The 20,015-nt window shown below is 38.5% G+C and overlaps 1 protein-coding gene across 1 annotated transcript in view; it reads right to left on the bottom strand.

Annotated features, from left to right (window-relative positions):
* The window catches only part of rxfp2.S (relaxin family peptide receptor 2 S homeolog), a 144,638-nt gene that overhangs the window by 36,926 nt on the left and 87,697 nt on the right, over positions 1-20,015 (bottom strand). The window contains exons 3-9 of the mRNA XM_041584757.1: positions 12,294-12,371; positions 8,742-8,847; positions 7,572-7,643; positions 5,581-5,652; positions 2,908-2,979; positions 2,285-2,356; positions 1,246-1,317 (exon numbers count right to left, since the gene is read on the bottom strand). Of these exons, the coding sequence (XP_041440691.1) occupies positions 1,246-1,317; positions 2,285-2,356; positions 2,908-2,979; positions 5,581-5,652; positions 7,572-7,643; positions 8,742-8,847; positions 12,294-12,371 (544 nt within the window). The remainder of the gene's footprint in view (positions 1-1,245; positions 1,318-2,284; positions 2,357-2,907; positions 2,980-5,580; positions 5,653-7,571; positions 7,644-8,741; positions 8,848-12,293; positions 12,372-20,015) is intronic.

Raw genomic sequence — 20,015 nt, 5'->3', positions numbered from 1 at the left:
AAAGCTCCAGTGTGGCTTCTATAAGAGTACTGAGTTTATTTAAGTTTATGTAAAAGCAAAAAATGGCTCCAGCTCAATAATCAATGACAAAATCATCCTTTACTGGCTTTGCCGGTCTGAAGAACTGACGAGTTGTTTGAGTAATTGATTGTGTATATTATTTAAGCCATCCCAGCACATTGCCAGGTGTTATAACTGTTTTACAGAGCTTGCTACTATCTGGAGAGTTACTGTATTCTGTTGTTTATGGGATAGGAATTTAATAAAATCCCCATCTCTGGAGAACTTGGATTTATGATTGTGTCTTATGCAGTATTGTGGCAAAGGTGTCTGAAACATAGCAGATATGGCATTTATTTCATAACACTGTCAACAACACCATAAAATGTTTCTAATTGAAGCATAACCTTTTGCTGATGACAAGTTATTGCGTTGACATGTCTTGCACTTACTACTGAATTCCAAGATCAGACAGTGCTTCAATATGTGCCACATCAGGTTCTTACAGATAAGCATCCACTCATGCATTCCCCTGCGGTGGCTTTTTTATACTCTCCAATGCATGAGATAATGTAGCTCCTTCATTCCTGGGCCGCGTTGAACTACCAAACGCAGATGAGACTCGCCAATAAACCAATGAGCATTCATGATTCATACCACAGCCACAGGGAAGAATTGAAAGGCCAGAATCAATTATAGTTAGAGCCAGTTTATGTTTGTCCTCCAATTAATAAAAACAAAGCCTTTCTAGCTGTATAGCAGTAGTTGATTTCATTGTAAACTATATACTGTATAAAACAGTTGGCAGTTGCAGTGGAAACAGAGAACAGAAGCTTTGAGTGACACTTAAATAAATGTTAATATGTTTTTGCTCTAGGTACTATGCAAAAAAATAATTGCAATTTTTATCATTGATCACCCCATAGTTCACCCCCTCCAATTAAGCATACTTGGGCTGAACAGAAAATGCCAACAAATGAATCAAACTTAGCATACATCATATATTAATATAATATGATTTACATTGACATAATATTCATATATATATATATATATATATATATATATATATATATATATATATATATATATATATATATATATTCAGTTATTCTTTGCTATAGATATATATTTTTAAAATTAAAAGAGAATAGAAAGAGAATACTGTATACACTTCTAGCATGGCCATTCTTGCACCTTAGGGACATGTGACGGAGTATTCTAATAATAAATTCAGTGACTTACATCCAGTTAATAAGCGGCATCTGGGCGCACAGCCTTTGAGGGAGGGCTTCCAGAGAATTGTTTATCATTGATCTAAATAGAAGACAATTAAGATAGGTAATACTGAAACCTTGAGATATGAACTGCATACAAATGCAATTAATAAAAAGCAAACAACCAGCCTCATCCTACCAACACGAGGAAACTTTGGGCGACTTCGGAAAATGAAGCGCTCTGAGTGCCATCCTGCCGGCAATTTCAATTCTAGCTGACGGGAAGGCAGTTCAGGGAAGAAGAGGCAATTTGTCGACAGGCGACTAAATCTCCCCGAATCTTCACATGTCTCTCTGTCCTTAGTGGCGTAACAACAGGAGTAGCAGGAGGTACAACTGCACCGGGGCCTGCCAGACTCACTGCAGCACTGTCGGAGTAACCGCACTTCACTACAGGGAGACCCAGTTGTAAGATCTGTGGTCCTCTAGTTACACCCTTCACATTTTAGCCCATTATGTCTGAATCTTTGGATGAGGCATGAAGTTGTGCCATAAAGGAACCAATCTTATAGTAAAGTCAGGAAGTAAATAAGATTTGTTTAAGACAGGAACATTTTGCTAAATTTGCACTTGGCTCCAACAAGGAATGATAGACTAGGACAGCTACCTCTAATCTATCGATCTCATTCGGGGTGACACACGACTGGAAATGGACGCAAGTTAGCACTAATTCCATAAAGGCTTTCACTGCTGTAGATCTGGACCAGATCTGGACCTGATCTTAAGCCTTTACAAATCTCCATACTGGTATTTGCATGCCTACATCCAATCTGCCCCTACCTAGTCAAACTTGTGTTCATTTTTTTAACACAAAATCTAAATTGTAGCTCAATGACACCATCCCTTCTTTAACCACCACTGCGATGGCCTAGCTGAGAGAGAGGGATGCAAATTTATTGGTGTCCTTCCAAGGAGCAGCTGGACAAAGGCCATACAGCAAAGAAAGGTTTGCACAAGGTATTATAATTCTTGTTCAAGTAATGGAAATATATTGAAATGCTACTTACAGAAAAAACAGGGACCTTAATCCAGCAAAAATATCCTGTGAAATTTTAATTATTGGGTTCTCATCCAGGATTCTAGAAGAAAGTTTTAAAGCACATAACTGAATTAATTTAGTATTATATCCTATCCTTTCTCAATGGTGTTTTATATTTCAACATTACTAAACAGTAAAAAAAATACTCTATTCCTAGTATAATAAGGGGTACATTGATATTCACCCAGGGGTGTAATTACAGAGGAAGCAGAGAAAGGATTCAGCCAAATCCAAATCTTGCTGAAAAAGGCCAAATTCTGGCTAAATCCCAAACTGAATCCTGGATTCTTATATCTACCAGGGAGCTGTTATCTAGTTACCTTCCCATTGTTCTACTGATGGGCTGCTGGGGGGAAGAGAGGGTGTAATATCACTTCAACCTGCAGTGCAGCAGTAAAGAGTGACTAAAGTTTATCAGAGCACAAGTCACATGATGGTGGGCACCTGGGAGACTCAAAATATGTTTAGCCCCATGTCAAATTAAAATATTTGCTTGAAACATTGCATAAATAAATTTTCCTTTTTTACTAAGAAGCTTTACCTAAAAAAACAAATATGTATTTAAATGAAAGACTAATGTTCCATACTTACAACCATTTGAGTTCACGCAAGTGGCTGAATATTCCTTGTTGCAGATAACTAATACAGTTGTTACTCAGGTATCTGCAATATGAAAAGAAAATCTCTTCAAGAAAATGCCTATAAGCCCAGGGCTGGATTTACATAGTGGGCCCCCCTAAAATCCTGCCGCCCTAGGCCTGGGCCTAGATGGCCTTTCCACAAATCTGGGCCTGTACAAGCCTATTCCAGAGACTGCACTGGGGAATGCAGGCTTCTTCCCTAACATTTCTGTTAATAAACTGAGAGAATCTGAGCATGTTGTCCCTATATAATGAAAGTAAGAAAGTAAGTCATTAGGATTTGTAGAAAAAATGCTGCCATTACTGATCTGATGGTTTAGTGTGGGGTTTCAAGGACAATCAAGATAGAAATTAATTTAGAAATTCTTTAATAAATGAGCTGAATGGCCTGGAATGACAGAAGCCTGCCTGCCCTTGCACTTTTGTTTGTTCCATACTTTCAATGTAATAAAAAGCTCTGACCTGGGTCTGCAGCTTGAGCCGTAGCCAAGAATAAAAACAGGATACACTCTCCCTTCTAATAATGTCTAATATTGCCATAGTCACAATTAACCTTCATAGGTTTCTTTTGTCTCCCATAAAGGCACAGACAGAGTGGATCATTTCACCTGAAGAGCCAGTTTTTGATCTCCTACACTGTCCCATGACATCTCCTGCATTAAAGTGTCCATCTTGTTGACTGTGAGTGCTTTATACTACAGTCTACTTATTATTAAACATATTCATGGTGTTGTGTATCAGTACAGCTGTGCGTGTCATAATGCCTGCATGTTGTGAGAGTGTGCGCATGGATAATACTGTATGACTTGTATTATTTGTTGTGTGTGTGTGTAACTTACATATGCCAGTCATGGGCTATTGGCGAAAACATGGACACTAAGGCCCAATCACATAATATTTGACCAGGAGCCACCAACTTCAGTTGGTATAGTTTCTCAGATTTGTCAATATTCTTTAATAAATAATATGCTACAGGTATAGGATGAATCATATATAATGCTGGAGACTTAAGGGTAAATTCACGTGCCTTGATGCAGTGTAATTTTGAGTGCAATCACCATGTTTTTTCACCCACAGTGTAGTGTTTTTTTGCCCACAATTCTAGCTACATTGCAGGTGCCACAGGGTGATTTACTTGGCACAAATGTGCTGTGTCCAGGGTCGGACTGGGCTGGAGGGACACAAGGAAAAAGCCTGGTTGGCCAGGGCTCTTTTGGGGCCCGCCGGCTCAGATCTACTGCCTGCACTCCCACTCCTTCCCTCCCTGAGCCCGGTCGCGTGGTTACGCTAGAAAGATGTACGTGCATGTGTGTGCGCGCTCTGGGGGGAAGGGGTAGTGCAGAGAGGACTTTGTGTCTGGGAGGCCCCGGGGATGGTGTGGGGGACCCTTGAAGCTACAGGCCCGGAGGGCCCTGGCCCCCCATTCCGACACTTATTGATTCTGATTCACCAAAATAGATGAAACTTCTCATGCGCTTCGTTGATAATCAGAGCCTGTTGAGCTGCATATATTTGAGCTCTGTTTGGCATTATCTCTGTGTTTGACATGGGAGTGACATCTGTGCCTGATTCGGGCAACTGCACTGCGACAATTGGTGCAAGGTGCTGACGGAACCCTGGAGCTACTGCCACCTCCTGACCAGCAGAAAGTTCTAGGGTTTCCAAGTGAACTATACAGAAGCGTGAAGAGTGCATTTGGGTGCAAGTTCCTTTAATAAAAGTAATTTTAAATGCCACTCACTGCAGGGAAAATCACAAGTTGTCTACTGTGTGTCTAGAGGATTTTCTGGACACGGGTCTAAACATCTTTCCCAAATGAATTTATTCTCGGTGAGATAACACAAGTGAAGTCACCCACCTTATAGTTACAGGCATAATGGGGAAATCGATATGTTTTGGGAAATGGCAGTTTTTGGTCTACAGATAACTGATTCCTGAATCTAAATAACCTTGGCCTTTCCAGGTGTGAAGCAGCCGCATTTTTATGTTAACTTTTATTATTACTAAACTCTTTTTCAATAAGTCTGGCAGAATTTAAAGGCCTGTTAACAGAACTAACAAAATATGCCTGCTTGTCCCTAGAAATTAACAAGTGTTTTACTGTTGAGTGTGAATGGCATTATTCTGCAAATATTATCAGTTCCTGTGTGGGAAAGTAGAAATGAAAGTGTGCAGCAGTAATAGACTTAGAAGTTCCGCCGATTCATATGGTAGAGTAGCATAAAGTAAAAGCCATTACTTCCTGCATGTTTTTATGCAATTCATCCAAGAAGAGAGAAGATATCTGGGATATATTTCTCACAAATCATTTTCTTTGTGCTGCTTCTGTTTAACTTCCTCTATTTTAATTTCCCTTCTAAACTGTGGATAGCGAAGGACAATGCTGCATGTATTGTGGCTTACTGCATTATGCCCCATTAAAATGTATTACTCATTATCGGTATAGTGCTGCAAAAACAAGTAGCATAAAATATACATACATACAATGGTATGGAACAAATACTGTAAGCTGTTCAGGTTGTGAGTTGAGGGAATCTTTATACAATTTGGCCAACCAAATAGCTATATATGGCCAGCTTTATTCCCATACAGTACAAGAAAAATATACAGGGGGGTTACTTACAGTCGCTGTAGATGGAACAATCCAAAAAAAGCCTTCTGGGATATATTTCTCAAACAATTGTGTTGAAGAAACCTACGGGTAAATACAATAGAGATAAAGTTCTTCAGGGAATCTATCACAATGTTAAATATTTATTTATATTTTGCATTTGAGTTTAGACTTTATAACATACACCCCAGGAAGGAAACAGAGGGACTTTTCTGCATGGAATGGAGGGACTCACGTCAAAGCCTAACTGGTGCACTGAGGAACTCGTTTTGTTTCTTCCTTGACATATTCTACTGTATATTATATTATATGCAGTATATTCTCCTTCCATAAGTCTAGATTGGTCCTTACATGAATAACTCTTGGGTAATAAATCTAGTTTTAACTGGTCCTTACCTCCCAAATACATAAAACAATTCTATTATAGTTTGAATATAATAGAAAATATACAAAATGTTAGGGAAGCAATAAATAAAAACAGTAATCAGTAAAATTAATCCCTGTGCATATATTTTAGGTTTTGTTATTGCTGTTAACACAAAAACCCGGTGAAAAACAAGAAACTCAAGAGATAGGAGACTCAGGTGCATAAGGAGAGCTAGGCCTTCAAAATAGTCACAACTTTAATATCAAATATTAGCCAGTAACAATGTTTCTAAGTTATGCCCAATGAGAGTGGAGTCAAAGTAGCTACAACAGATAACCATGGACATTCATTAATAAGATTTAGAATGGTAAGTGTGACCATAGGAGATTGGATGAGGGGCATGTGGCCCTGGTTTTCAATATATATAAAAATTGGGAGTCCGCCTCTGATTTAGATTTGGTGAAGCCCTAGGTACTCGCCCCAGTTCACAGGCGACATATATATCAAAATTCCTTATATCCAAAGATAGCTGTCCCAAAGGCTTGCTTTTCCATAAAAAGTTTCTTTATTTAAATTATCATTAAAAATTTTGGTTACATTCAGTCCCCCCAGGCCTGGGGGCACTGAATGTAACCAAAATTTTTAATGATAATTTAAATAAAGAAACTTTTTATGGAAAAGCAAGCCTTTGGGACAGCTAGCCCTGGTTTTCAAACCTTACAACTCTCCTGTACTTTGTACAGGTATGGCACCTGCTATCCAGAATACTCGGGACCTGGGGGTTTCCGGATAACGGATCTTTCCGTAATTTGGGTCTTCATGCCTTAAGTCTACTAGAAATTGATTTAAACATTAAATAAACCCAATAGGCTGGTTTTGCTTCCAATAAGGATTAATGATATCTTAGTTGGGATCAAGTACAAGATACGGTTTTATTATTACAGAGAAAAAGGAAATCATTTTTAAAAATTTGGATTATTTGGATAAAATGGAGTCTATGGGAGACAGCCATTCCTAATTCGGAGCTTTCTGGATATCGGGTTTCTGGATAAGGGATCCTATACCTGGACTTTTAAATCCCTTATTATGGATCATTTCTAATAAATCTTGCATGATGAGGTAACAGTAAGCTCAGCAGACTTACAGTACCTCTTGAGTTTGAGTTGTTAAATAAATACTGGTTCAGCCATTTATGTATTCATGGTCCCATTATTAAAACATTTAATAAATCAAAGGCTGTGGAAATAAATTGTAGAAACCAAAATACAGAGAGATTCTGCCAAATCACATTTCTATGTCACACTCGCCATTATTCTGGGAAAATTCTCGAGTTAACCAAAAAGCATTTTATCTTTTTATTAATATCAAATCATATTTTCTTCATCCACAGTCACTCATCTATAATATTAAAAGGCTCATTTTCATTTGATCTATAACACTAGTTCTATCTATTACGGCTTGCCAGTCAGAGTGAGCCTAAATCAGCAGCGTGGTGGTGCTCTTGCCTGAGGCATGCTGTATTTCCTTGTGATAAATTCTAATGAAATGACCGATAGTGGCGTGGAAATATGTTATTTCAAAAGAAACTGAGTTCCTGTTTTATTACTCTGCAGCTGTAATTTGTTGACATACTTACAACTTGGTTAAATCATGATAGCCTATGAAAACTTCATCTGGAAGTGCATGAATCTTGTTTCTCTTTAGAGATCTAAGAAAAATGTCCATGAAAATTCTGATTAAGATAGTATTCTCACATATTTTTATCACATTAGTCAAGCAAAATGAACTTTAAATACACTGTATAAATTATTTGAATCTTGTGGAGAGCAGTGACATCTAGGAAGCGCTGAATGGAAAGTGAAAGTAAGTGTGTGCCCCGCCTCTATGGGCTACTTCGACCTTCGACTACGACTTCGACTTCGAATTGAAGGATTCGAACTAAAAATCGTTCCATTATTCAACTATTCGATAGTCGAAGTACTGTCTCTTTAAGAAAAAACTTCGACCCCCTAGTTCGCCACCTAAAAGCTACCAAACCCAATGTTAGCCAATGGGGAAGGTCCCCATAGGCTTGGCTAAGTTTTTTTGGTCAAAGGATAATCCTTCTATCGTTGGATTAAAATCCTTGGAATCGTTCGATTCGAAGGATTTAATCGTTTGATCGAACGATTATTCCTTTGATCGTTCGATCGAACTATTTGCACAAAAATCCTTCGACTTCGATATTCGAAGTCGAAGGATTTTAATTCTCAGTCGAATATTGAGGGCTAATTAACTCTCGATATTCAACCCTTGATGAATTTGCCCCTATGTAAATAGTATGCTTGGTAGTGATCTGTGGTATAGAAACATATTTATTACTGGTGCCTAAATTGGCTATACATTAGTGGTAGTTCTAATCTGTGAGCAGGGGCACTGCTTCCAATAGGAGAGTTGAGAAACTTGCCCAGGCAGCAGCAGCCCACAGGTTACCAGGGGTGGCAAAAAAGCCACTTGTGGTAACTTTAAGAGCCTAAATTCCAATGTTTAAATCTGAATTTTCATATATATTTAACAGTTCTCCCTATTAATAACATTGGGATCAACCATAATTTTTACTGGCCAGGTAAAAGGTGGCAACCCTACCTTCAACGGTGGGTGCGAAAGGCTCAAATAAGCATAAGTGGTTGGGTGCAAATACCTTAAATGAATGGTGTCAATATTGGCAACTGTTGCATCTATTTTTGTGTGGGTCGCTGGTGTGGCTGCAATCCTAAATGAACCCCTGTGTTGAACATTGTTTTGAAACAAGTTTGCAGCTACTTACAAGAGTGTTACATTGCTGGAGACATACGGTACTGCTTCTAAATTGACATCTACACACTCCAGCTCGGTGTCCTTGCACTCACAGCTTTCCGGGAACCTGGAAAGACCTAGAAGAACACATCACTGTATACAGTTAAATTATTCACGGTACAAGTATGGGACGGATCTTTCCTTAACTTGGATCTACATACCTTAAGTCTATTAGAAAATCATGTCAACATTAAATAAACCCAATAGGCTGGTTTTGCTTTCAAAAAGGATTAACTTTTGATCAAGTACAAGGTACTGTATTATTATTACAGAGAAAAAGGAAATTATTGTAAAAATATGGATTTTTTTTGGATGAAATGGGTCTATGTGAAACGGCCTTTCATTAATTTGGAGATTTCTGGAGAAAGGATTACAAATTCCATACCTGTAATAATGTAACCAATGCTGTTTTCATCATTATATATTTTTGATGTTATGTGTTGACATGCTGATACATTATTCAATATAAGGTCCTTACCCCATACACATACACTAGGGCCAGTTTCATCAGCAGCCAATGAAGCTACAGTATATGTACTTTTTGGAATATGGGAAAAAATCTATGAAGACATGGGAGAAAATAAACATACTCATTGCAGACATTGCCCAGGACTGAGTGATAATCAGGACCCTAGCGCTGCAAGGAGCAGAGCCAACTACTGAGCTTTGTGTTTTGTAATGCAGTATTTCTGTTGGAATGTCCATCATAAAGAAACTAATATTGGAAAAAGTTTTTATTTTCCTAACTGATGATCTCATTTGGATCAAGAATAATGGAAAGCCAGGGTTGGACTGGGCCCTAGCTCTTTTGGGCCACGTCGGCCCAGACCCTCTCCCTGCAGTCCCTCTCCTAATTCCCCTTCCAGACACCGGCAGCAATGGTGCACCGTAAAAAGATATGCACGCACAAGCAGCATAGAGGGGACTTTGCGCTGGGGGGATGGTGTAGGGCCCCTGACGCTGCAGGCCTCGTGGGCTCTGGGCCCCCCAGTCCAACACTGCAGAAGGCTGCTGTTTATAAATCTCTGATTTGAATTCATCATGGGTGGCAGAAATCCTAATTTGAAACTGGAATCATATGAGATAGCAGCTGCTGGACTGGGCTGATTTCATTTGTACCATTTGTGTCCCTTCATGTACCTGCATCGAATATATTTTATATATTTATGAAGTTGAGTACATGTAATAAAAAAATAATCAAATGACTTTGTTTTCTTGGATGTATCACCATATATGAATTCCATATTAATAATTGTACGATATTAAGGATTGAGAAAAAAGGGACACGCCATATCAGAATACCGAAATATTGGCTCACTTAGGGCTTCATTTATCAAAATTCTGATTTGTGTCCTTTTAGATGTTTTTTTTTATATCAGGAATAACCTCCCATTTAAAAAAAAGAAATATAGCACAAAAATGAATAAATAATAAAAAAGTGTGAACGATTAGAAACACAGAGTGAATAGGAATATGACAACAATGACCTCAAAGTAAATAAAGATTTCGCAATTTGATTGATGGACGTCTACATGCCTTTTAGATGGAAACGTTTTGTATTAGAATTGTTCCTGCTTTATACAATTAACAAATTTTTTGTGGTTTAGAGTAATTATTATAATATACAGTTTCTAGAGATAAAACGTTTGATTCCAGGAAAATACGAACGTTAAAAAAACAGCCCTTACTGTATGAAAAGAGTTAACAAAACAAATGTTTACCGTAACCCTTTAAAACCGGATCCATCCATAGCCTGCGTGCCTAATTAGCAGTAAGCAGTAAATATTGTCTCATTCTGCAGGTAAGTAATTAACTGGCATTAAGCCATACAAGCTGTTAACCAAATATGTTCATTTTATGGGGCATGGTATAAAAGACCCAAAGTACAGCTAAACTCAATCTGGCTCAGGAGGAAGATGAATGGGCTGCTAAAAACAATATGTGAGACAATGTACTCCAACTCACTAATAAAAAAAGCATAAAAGGATGACTGTGAATACAATAGTTGATTTAAAAAGTAATTAAGGAGAAATTTCTTAAATTATGATATGCAATTAAGTGATTTTTTTCCCCCATGCACTTAAACTTATTTAATAACACCAACATTTCTTTGTGAACTGAGCCTCCTTATTATCCTTACCAGAACAGCTGTCTATCACAGAAGCATGGGATGATGCTACCCCAAGCATTATAAGCGTGCAATGAGAAAGACAGTGTGCATGGGTCCAAACCTTAACCAACAACTGTTATCTATGCATAAGCAAAAATACTCTGAGTATTAGAGTGAGGATTGCTTTCTCTGGAGAAAAGCTGTTTGCCAAGGGACATGATTACTCTTTACAAGCACAAAAGAGGACAATATAGAACAGGATCCCCAAACTTTTATTTTTTATCTGTGAACCATATTTAAAAGTTGGGGAGCAAAAAAAACATGAAGAAAGTTCCTATGGGGCACCCAATAGGGGCTGTGATTGGCATTTGGTAGCCCCATGAGGACTGGCAGAGTACAGGAGGCTCTGTTTGGCAGAACATATGATTTTTATGCCTCAAAAATTTGCTTTCAATTCAGAAATTCAAAAAAGAGCACCTGCTTTAAGGCAGAGACATGCACGAAGATTTGGGGAGATTTACTGTAGTCGCCCGGCGACAAATCGCCTCTTCTTCGGGCGACTAATCTCCTCGAACTGCCTTCACGCTGGCTAGAATTGAAATCGTCTGTGGAATGGCACTCGGAGTGCTTCATTTTCCAAAGTCGTCTGAAGCTGCCTCACGAGGGAACTTCGGGTGACTTTGGAAAACAAAGTGCTTTGAGTGCCAACCCACTGGCAATTTAGATTATAGCCAGCGGGAAGGCAGTTCGAGGAGATTAGTTGCTCGAAAAAGAGGTAATTTGTTGCCGGGCGACTAAATCTCCGTGTGTCTCTGCCCTTAAGGCCACTGGGAGCAACATACAAGAGGTTGAAGAGCAACATGTTGCTTGTGAGCCACTGGTTGGGGATCCCTGTTATAGAGAAATAGCAGGGGATCTTTTTACCCATAGAAAAGAGCAATGCACAGGAGGCCACCCCTTTAGGCTTGAGGAACAAGACTTTTATTTGAAGCAGCATAGGTGATTTTTTACAGTGAGGACAGTGAGATTGGGGATCTCTTGCTGGATGACGATGTGATGACAGATTCTATTAATGCTTTTAAGAGGGGCTTGGATGACATCATGGGCAATCATTATATCCAAGGCTATAGTGATCTCAATATCTACTGTTATTATAGGTATTTTTATATATATTTTATACATGTAATAAATATAATATGCATTAAGAGGTATTTATTTATATATATCTTTTTTTTTTTAATCCAAATTAATTATGTAACTATGTAACCCACACATATAAACATTACATTTGCCTAAATGATTGGTGTGAAAAATGATTAATTTCAGTTTTCTTTTACTGTAATAGCTTAGTATTTGTCTACCTTTAGAGTTCAGTAAAAAGGTGGCTACAAGTTGTTATGCTCAGGTACTTACAGCATTCTTGTGGTTCAAGGACATCATTGCTTTTTCCATGGACTTCATAGAAAATATTTGCCCATCCACTGTTGTCCCCTAAAAGAAACGTATTGTTTGTGAGTTGGAAAATAATCTAAAAATGCCCAATTCATTCCAATTAATGACATTCACTTTTTTTTATCTGCAAAATGGGGCAATAATCACTGAAAATGAATTGACATAGAGGTAAATCCAATTTACAATATTTTATTGTCAGCTGAATGTATTACAACATTCTTTTATACTTGTGCATATCATTGTGCTCCAACCTTATGTATCTCATTCTTTATGGTCCAAAGGAACTCACCAACCACAATATGTGTAGGAATACACAATGACTATTCCATCATTATATGGTGCCCGACTATCACAAGTCAACCTGAACCTGACCCTAACCTGGTCATCTCTCCTATTTATAAACCTTGCCCATCCCACATCACAGATGGGGGCGGGCACACTAGCATGAGTATATAAAAAGGCCCACATCCAGACGGGAGGGAGGTGTCACAAACGGCATCCTAAATCCAGAACCCATGCTAAGCTCCCTGGTCTCGGCTCTCACTTCTGCCTATAGCTGCTGCGTTTCACCTCGGGAGGAGCCCTTGGCTAATTGGATGCCCCCAGGTCTTATTTGAGAGAGGACCAAAGCTAACGGTTCTGGGTGAGCAAAGGGGTACGATCGTCTCACCAGGATACTGGAAGGAAGAGCAACACTTGGAAACAGGCAGGCTGGGCCAACACAAGCAGAGAGTAGTCAGACAGGCCAGAATCAGGATTGGAGAGTGTAGAATAGTCAGTGGACAGGCAAATGGTCAGGATAGGAGAGATCAGAGTAGTCACAGGCAGGTAAGGTTCAAAACACAGAAGATCAATAGAATTCACGAAGTATATCACACCCAGGAACAAGTTAAAATTGATATAGAACAGGATATTGCAGCAAGCAGTAAAAAAAAATGTTTTTAAATATGTTAATAGTAAAAAATGAACCAGGAAGGGGTGGGACCCTTACTATTAGAGGGGCGTCAGCTGGTTGATGAAAACAAAATAAGAGCGCAGATTCTGAACTCATATTTTTCATCTGTCTACACAAATGAGGAACCAGTAAGTGAAGGTTTCCTTCTTAATAGTCCCAATTCTAGTAATACAACTAATGATGCATGGTTCACACATGAGGAAATTCAAAAGAGACTAGAACATGTTAAGATTGACAAAGGTCCGGGGCCAGATGGTATTTATCCCAGGGTACTTAGCGAGCTTAGCTCTGTGATTGCCAAACCTCTTTACTTAATTTTTCAGGATTCATTGAGATCCGGCATAGTGCCGAGAGACTGGTGAATTGCTAATGTGGTGCCTCTATTCAAAAAAGGATCCCGTTCTCAGCCTCAAAACTATAGGCCAGTTAGTCTGACGTCAGTGGTAGGAAAGCTTTTCGAATGGTTAATAAAGGAAAAGATACTGGACTTCATAGCAAATCATAATACTATGAGTTTTTGCCATCATGGTTTTATGCATAATAGATCTTGCCAGACTAACTTAATTTCTCTTTATGAGAAGGTAAGTAGAGACCTCGATTCTGGGATGGCAGTGGATGTGATTTACTTATACTTTGCTAAAGCATTTTATACAGGGCCACACAAAATGTTACTGGTTAAAATAAGGAATGTTGGCCTGGAACATAGTATTTGTACCTGGATAGAGAACTGGCTAAAAGATAGACTAGAGTCTAAAGAGTGGTGGTAAACGGAACATTTTCTAATTGGACCAGTGTTGTTCCGCAGGGCTCTGTACTAGGTCCCTTGCTTTTCAACTTGTTTATTAATGACCTGGAGGTAGGCATTGAAAGTACTGTTTGATGATACTAAATTGTGCAGAACTACTGTATAGGCTCCATGCAGGATGCTGCCACTTTGCAGAGTGATTTGTCTAAGTTGGAAAACTGGGCAGCAAACTGGAAAATGAGGTTCAATGTTGATAAATGCAAAGTTATGCACTTTGGCAAAAATAATATAAATGCAAGTTATACACTAAATGGCAGTGTGTTGGGAGTTTCATTAAATGAGAAGGATCTAGGGGTTTTTGTAGATAAAAAGTTGTCTAATTCTGGGCAGTGTCATTCTGTGGCTACTAAAGCAAATACAGTTCTGTCTTGCATAAAAAAGGGCATCAACTCAAGGGATGAAAACATAATTATGCCTCTTTATAGGTCCCTGGTAAGGCCTCATCTGGAGTATGCAGTGCAGTTTTGGACTCCAGTCCTTAAGAGGGATATAAATGAGCTGGAGAGAGTGCAGAGACTAAGTGCAACTAAATTGGTTAGAGGGAGGGAAGACTTAAATTATGAGGGGAGACTGTCAAGGTTGGGGTTGTTTTCTCTGGAAAAAAGGCGCTTGCGAGGGGACATGATTACACTTTACAGGTACATTAGAGGACATTATAGACAAATAGCAGGGGACCTTTTTACCCATAAAGTGGATCACCAGACCAGAGGCCACCCCTTTAGACTAGAAGAAAAGAACTTTCATTTGAAGCAACGTAGGGGGTTCTTCACAGTCAGGACAGTGAGGTTGTGGAATGCACTGCCGGGTGATGTTGTGATGCTGATTAAGTTAATGACTATAAGAATGGCTTGGACAGATGTAATATCAAAGGCTAATGTGATACTAAACTCTATAGTTAGTATAGATATGGGTATATAGAATTTATGTGAAAGTAGGGAGGGGTGTGTGTATGGATGCTGGGTTTTCATTTGGAGGGGCTGAACTTGATGGACTTTGTCTTTTTTTAACCCAATTTAACTATGTAACTATGTAACCTAACAACGGGCAATGTTATAAATTCAGATATCCCTTTCAATAGTTTGAATGACATCACCATGCCGGCACCCGAAAGTGCGCGCCATAGGGAAGCTGGCACAGGAGGAATAAAGCAGCATGCGGTAGGCGTCCCTGCCGGAGACACAGCGGGGGACCCCGCCGCCCGCTAGATCACCTGGGTAAGTCCTTACAGGAGGTTACTAGAAGGCCACAGGCTAAAGTTCAATCTGCACCCACCCCACAGCCCACAAACCTGCTCGACCACAGGTTTTGGGTTGACTCGCACATCACTAGTGCCCGTTACTATGTTGTTAAAGTTAAAAAAAAAGTTAAAAAATAATCTTAGTAACAACCTAAGCCACATCATGCAACCAAATCATATGGACTTATCCATATTAATTGAGCATGGTTATTTATAGTTCATTTATAATCAGCCAATCATTTGTTACCTGGAACCCAGTACTACAAAGGCTATTATGGTCTAATGATTGTGAAGCGTTTCCAGCAGAGGAAGCACTATATAACTTTAGTTTCACTTACTAACACTTATTAAGGTGGACAATAGCAGGGAGGCCTATTTATCCACAAGTGAGTTTGAGTTATTTTAGAGTTTTTTTTATACTTTGAATAAACTCACATTTAAAAAAACCCAAAAATGTTTGCTTAATAATTAAAAAATCTGAATGTAAAAAACTCAACTCAATAAAACTGTGGGGAACTCGGGAGTTTACAAGTACAAAAACAAGAACTTAAAAATCTTAAAAAAAGCTTACATTTTTCTAGGACAACTCTAATTGATATCTACAGTATTTGAACTTGGAAGGCTTTAGATGATGCATTTTAAAAATTTAAGTTTTTTGAGTATTTTGTGTTTAATAAATCTATAAAATTTAAGTTTTTGAAATTTTAATTCAGATTTGTGAGTTTTCAATGAAAAAAAAAACATGAAATGTGGAAACAGTTGAAATTCAAGCATTGAAAATCACCGCCATAGTCTTCATAAGGCAAAGTATAATGAATAGCAATAGAAACAATAACAAGTACAGTTATGGGACCTGTTATCCAGAGTGCTCGGGACATGGAGTTTTCTGGATAAGCAATCTTTCTGTAATTTGGGTCTTTGTACCTTATGTCTACTACATAATCATTTAAAGATTAAACCTTACAGAATTGTTTTGCCTCCATTAAGGATTAATAATATCTTAGTTGAGTTCAAGAACACGACACTGTTTTATTATTACAGGAAAAAAAGGAAATCAGTTTTTAAAAAATCTGAATATTTTTATTTAAATGGAGTCTATGGCATATGAACATTTTGTAATTTGGAGCTTTCTGGATAACAAGTTTCCAGGAAAACAGATCCCATACCTGCAGTAGCATTTTAAGAATGCTAAAATAACAACAACAAAAAAAGCAGAGATAATTGGCTATATTAGAGGGTGTCACTACTTAAAATACCATAATATTAAACAGAAAACAACAATAGGACCTCATCCCACCAAAAGTCATATAATAAGATACTTAATTGGTAATATGAATATTATTAAAATGTCGATGTTTATTAGTCAACCATGTGTTGACTAATAAACATCGCCATTTTAAATTTTTGCTCTGGTTTATATAGGTACATTAAAATAGATACATTAAAATTAAAACTTTAAATATGGTTTACTAAAATTAGAACTGGGGAATCCTAAATTATTCCCAACAGTTACAGATGCCAGTTCAGGACAATGGGTCCAACTATAGGAACTGGACTGCTTTTACTTGGAGAATTTTTGTATTAGAGTTTTCCGAGGTTTTACATTTAGGGGCACATTTACAAAGCTCGAGTGAAGGATTCGAATTAAAAAAACTTCGAATTTCGAAGTGTTTTTTGGGCTACTTCGACCATCGAATGGGCTACTTCGACCTTCGACTACGACTTCGACTACGAATCGAACGATTCGAACTAAAAATCGTTCGACTATTCGACCATTCGATAATCGAAGTACTGTCTCTTTAAGAAAAACTTCGACCCCCTAGTTCGGCAGCTAAAACTACCGAACTCAATGTTAGCCTATGGGGAAGGTCCCCATAGGCTTGCCTGCGTTTTTTTGATCGAAGGATATTCCTTCGATCGTTGGATTAAAATCCTTCGAATCGTTCGATTCGAAGGATTTAATCGTTCGATCGAAGGAAGAATAATTTGCGCTAAATCGTTCGACTTCGATATTCGAAGTCGAACGATTTTAGTTCCTGGTCGAATATCGAGGGTTAATTAACCCTCGATATTCGACCCTTAGTAAATCTGCCCCTTAATATACGGTACCTGGATTTTTTTAAAGATATAAAAATACACCAATTTTAAGAGAAAAAGTTTGTTTCTTAAAAAAAAAAATAGACATTGGAATTTTAGCAAATAGAAATTACATGTATTAACCTTTCTCATTCTCTGACCTGTACATTCAGGCTCTATGTAAAAGAGAAGCAAAGACTACATTTTTGTGAAAAGAAAAAAAACATCTGTGTTGTCTATTCACTGCATTCTGTGCACCGCATGGAACATAGTGTAACTTGTCTACAGCAGATCCAAAGAGGGAAGAATAAAACAGAACAGTGAAAATGACATAGGTAGGATAATAACATTCACATTTGAAAAAATTACATCTTATGGCCTAGCGATGATTCACTTCTTACAGTGAATATGTAAGATTTGTAGAATAATGATTTAACTGATGCAATACAAATACACCTCTTCACAAAAGCATGAGGTTTGTTCCACAAGATTTATCAGTTCTTTGTGACATCTCTGATCTGCAGCCTTAGTCCCAGTTGGACAGTACTGTAATACAATAATCCCTTGATCTTTATTCATCCTTCAGAGTTGTAGATATACTGCATCAGTGTGTTTTATACTTCATTTTCATCAGATAGTGACAAATATAAACCCCTCATTGTCCTCCAGTATAGGGTTGGGTTATGCATAGGGTTGCCACCTTTTCCCATCGGGCGGGAGCTGATGTCATGGGGGGGGGGGGTGTCTGTGACATCATGGGGGTGGAGTAATGATGTTGGGGCATGATGATGATGTTGTAGGGCGGGTGATGATGTGGTGATCAGTGATTGGCAGGTTGCCGCTTCAGTCTAGGGGAATTTGGAAGTTCAGACCTTTAGTTCACGCTGTACGGGTCAAAACCAGCAGAATAACTTTGCTACAATACAGAGTTATTCTAAGGTGAACAACTGCTATATTAGTTATAACTAGAGTAACAAGAGCAGATTTTTGCTACAGCTGTGGAAATATATAAAAGATGCAGCACCAGTCAAGTGAGACTGGAATGCTATAAAACATATTATAGGATATCTCAAGGGACTAGCAAGAAAAAACAGAAATTGTCACAGAGACACTCATAAAGTTAACTGTTTTTTTGGATATAGACAGAACCAGAGCAACAACAACAACTTTCATCAACTGAAGCTCATACATTGCAGCGTTAACTTTTATTGGACTTGGGGGTGGATGTGCATGGCTAGGGTTGCCACCCATCCAGGGTTTACCTTGACGTGCTATGGTGGCTTACCAATTTTATGAACATAACTTTGTAACTAAAAAACCCTGTTTTTGTAATGCACATGCATAGATACTAGATTACTTAGAGGACCAGAAAATGTGCATTGATCAATTCCCCCTCTTTTTTTGTATTAACTTAGCAATAGTAGCAATAACGAAATAAATGTGTTGCGTTACAGAGCTTTTGTTTGAACTATATGTGTTATCAGTGATCTGCCAAAAATGATTAAAAAGTAAAAGATAACGGTACCAAAAAGAGTTGAGGTACAATCTCAAGATGTAATCTTAAATCAGGCTGAGGGTAGGGGGCAAAGAAACAAATTAAAGCTGTTTAAAGACAGAAATCTAAACTAGACACATGTAAACTGAAAAGTAAGATGTATTAGCTGGCAATTTTTGTAAGCGACATAAACCCTCTTGGTGCTCTTTTGGCACCAGAAAGCAGTGGTGCAGCAAAAACACGATAAATCATGATCACTGGCACACCTCGATGTATTGCACTGGCCAAGATCTTATATCAAATTACACGGGAGGTCAGCTCCTGAATACTTTTTTATATTAATTAGACAACCATCATCAATTTTTTTATTTCAAGAAAGTGATGATTCCTGAGACTGTGGTCTTAAAATTTTGGTCTCAAAATTTTGATAAAGTCATGGCAACTCTCCTCCTGATTAGTGATGGGCGAATGTATTCGCCCGGCGTGAATTTGCAGCGAATTTGCATGATTCGCCAGCAGCGAATACATTCTCGAAACGCCCACGAAAATTCGCCGGCAAAAATTCACCGGCGTCAAAAAAAATTTCGGCGGCATCGGAAAAAACGGATGCCAGCGTCAAAAACGAGACACCAGCGCTGTTTCGAGAATTTTTTGCCGCTTCGCGAATTTTTCGGCGAAACGGCGCAAATTCGCCCATCACTACTCCTGATCATAATGTGTGTGTACAGAATCAAAATAAATCAATTTGAGTATCTGTAGGGACCGATAGGGTGAAACTACCCCATGGTCTGAAAATGTCCTCATGGTTGGAAATCCCCTGCTGTGGCCAGTTATGAGTTGGACCTAAATTAGATCTGGAACAGGGAGTGAGACATTTGTCCCATGTGCAGTGAGCCCTGACAGATTCCAGATTTGGCCAGAAGGAGTCACTGTTGCACAAGGAGTATAAAAAGCTGCGCTACCATGTGCTCAATGCTTCACTCAGTTCTGCTTCAGCAGGAGTGAAAAGGAACTTCAGCAAATATGTAAGGTGTCTAAGGAGTTTGAGAGGCCCTGGAGGGCTTGGGGTATGGAGCCCCAAGTCTGGTGAGCTCAACTCTGGAGGGTTTAGAGCT

The sequence above is a fragment of the Xenopus laevis genome, chromosome 2S, assembly GCF_017654675.1.
Source record: "Xenopus laevis strain J_2021 chromosome 2S, Xenopus_laevis_v10.1, whole genome shotgun sequence".
Taxonomy (NCBI): Eukaryota; Metazoa; Chordata; class Amphibia; order Anura; family Pipidae; genus Xenopus; species Xenopus laevis.
This window is presented reverse-complemented; position numbering and strand designations above follow the sequence as displayed.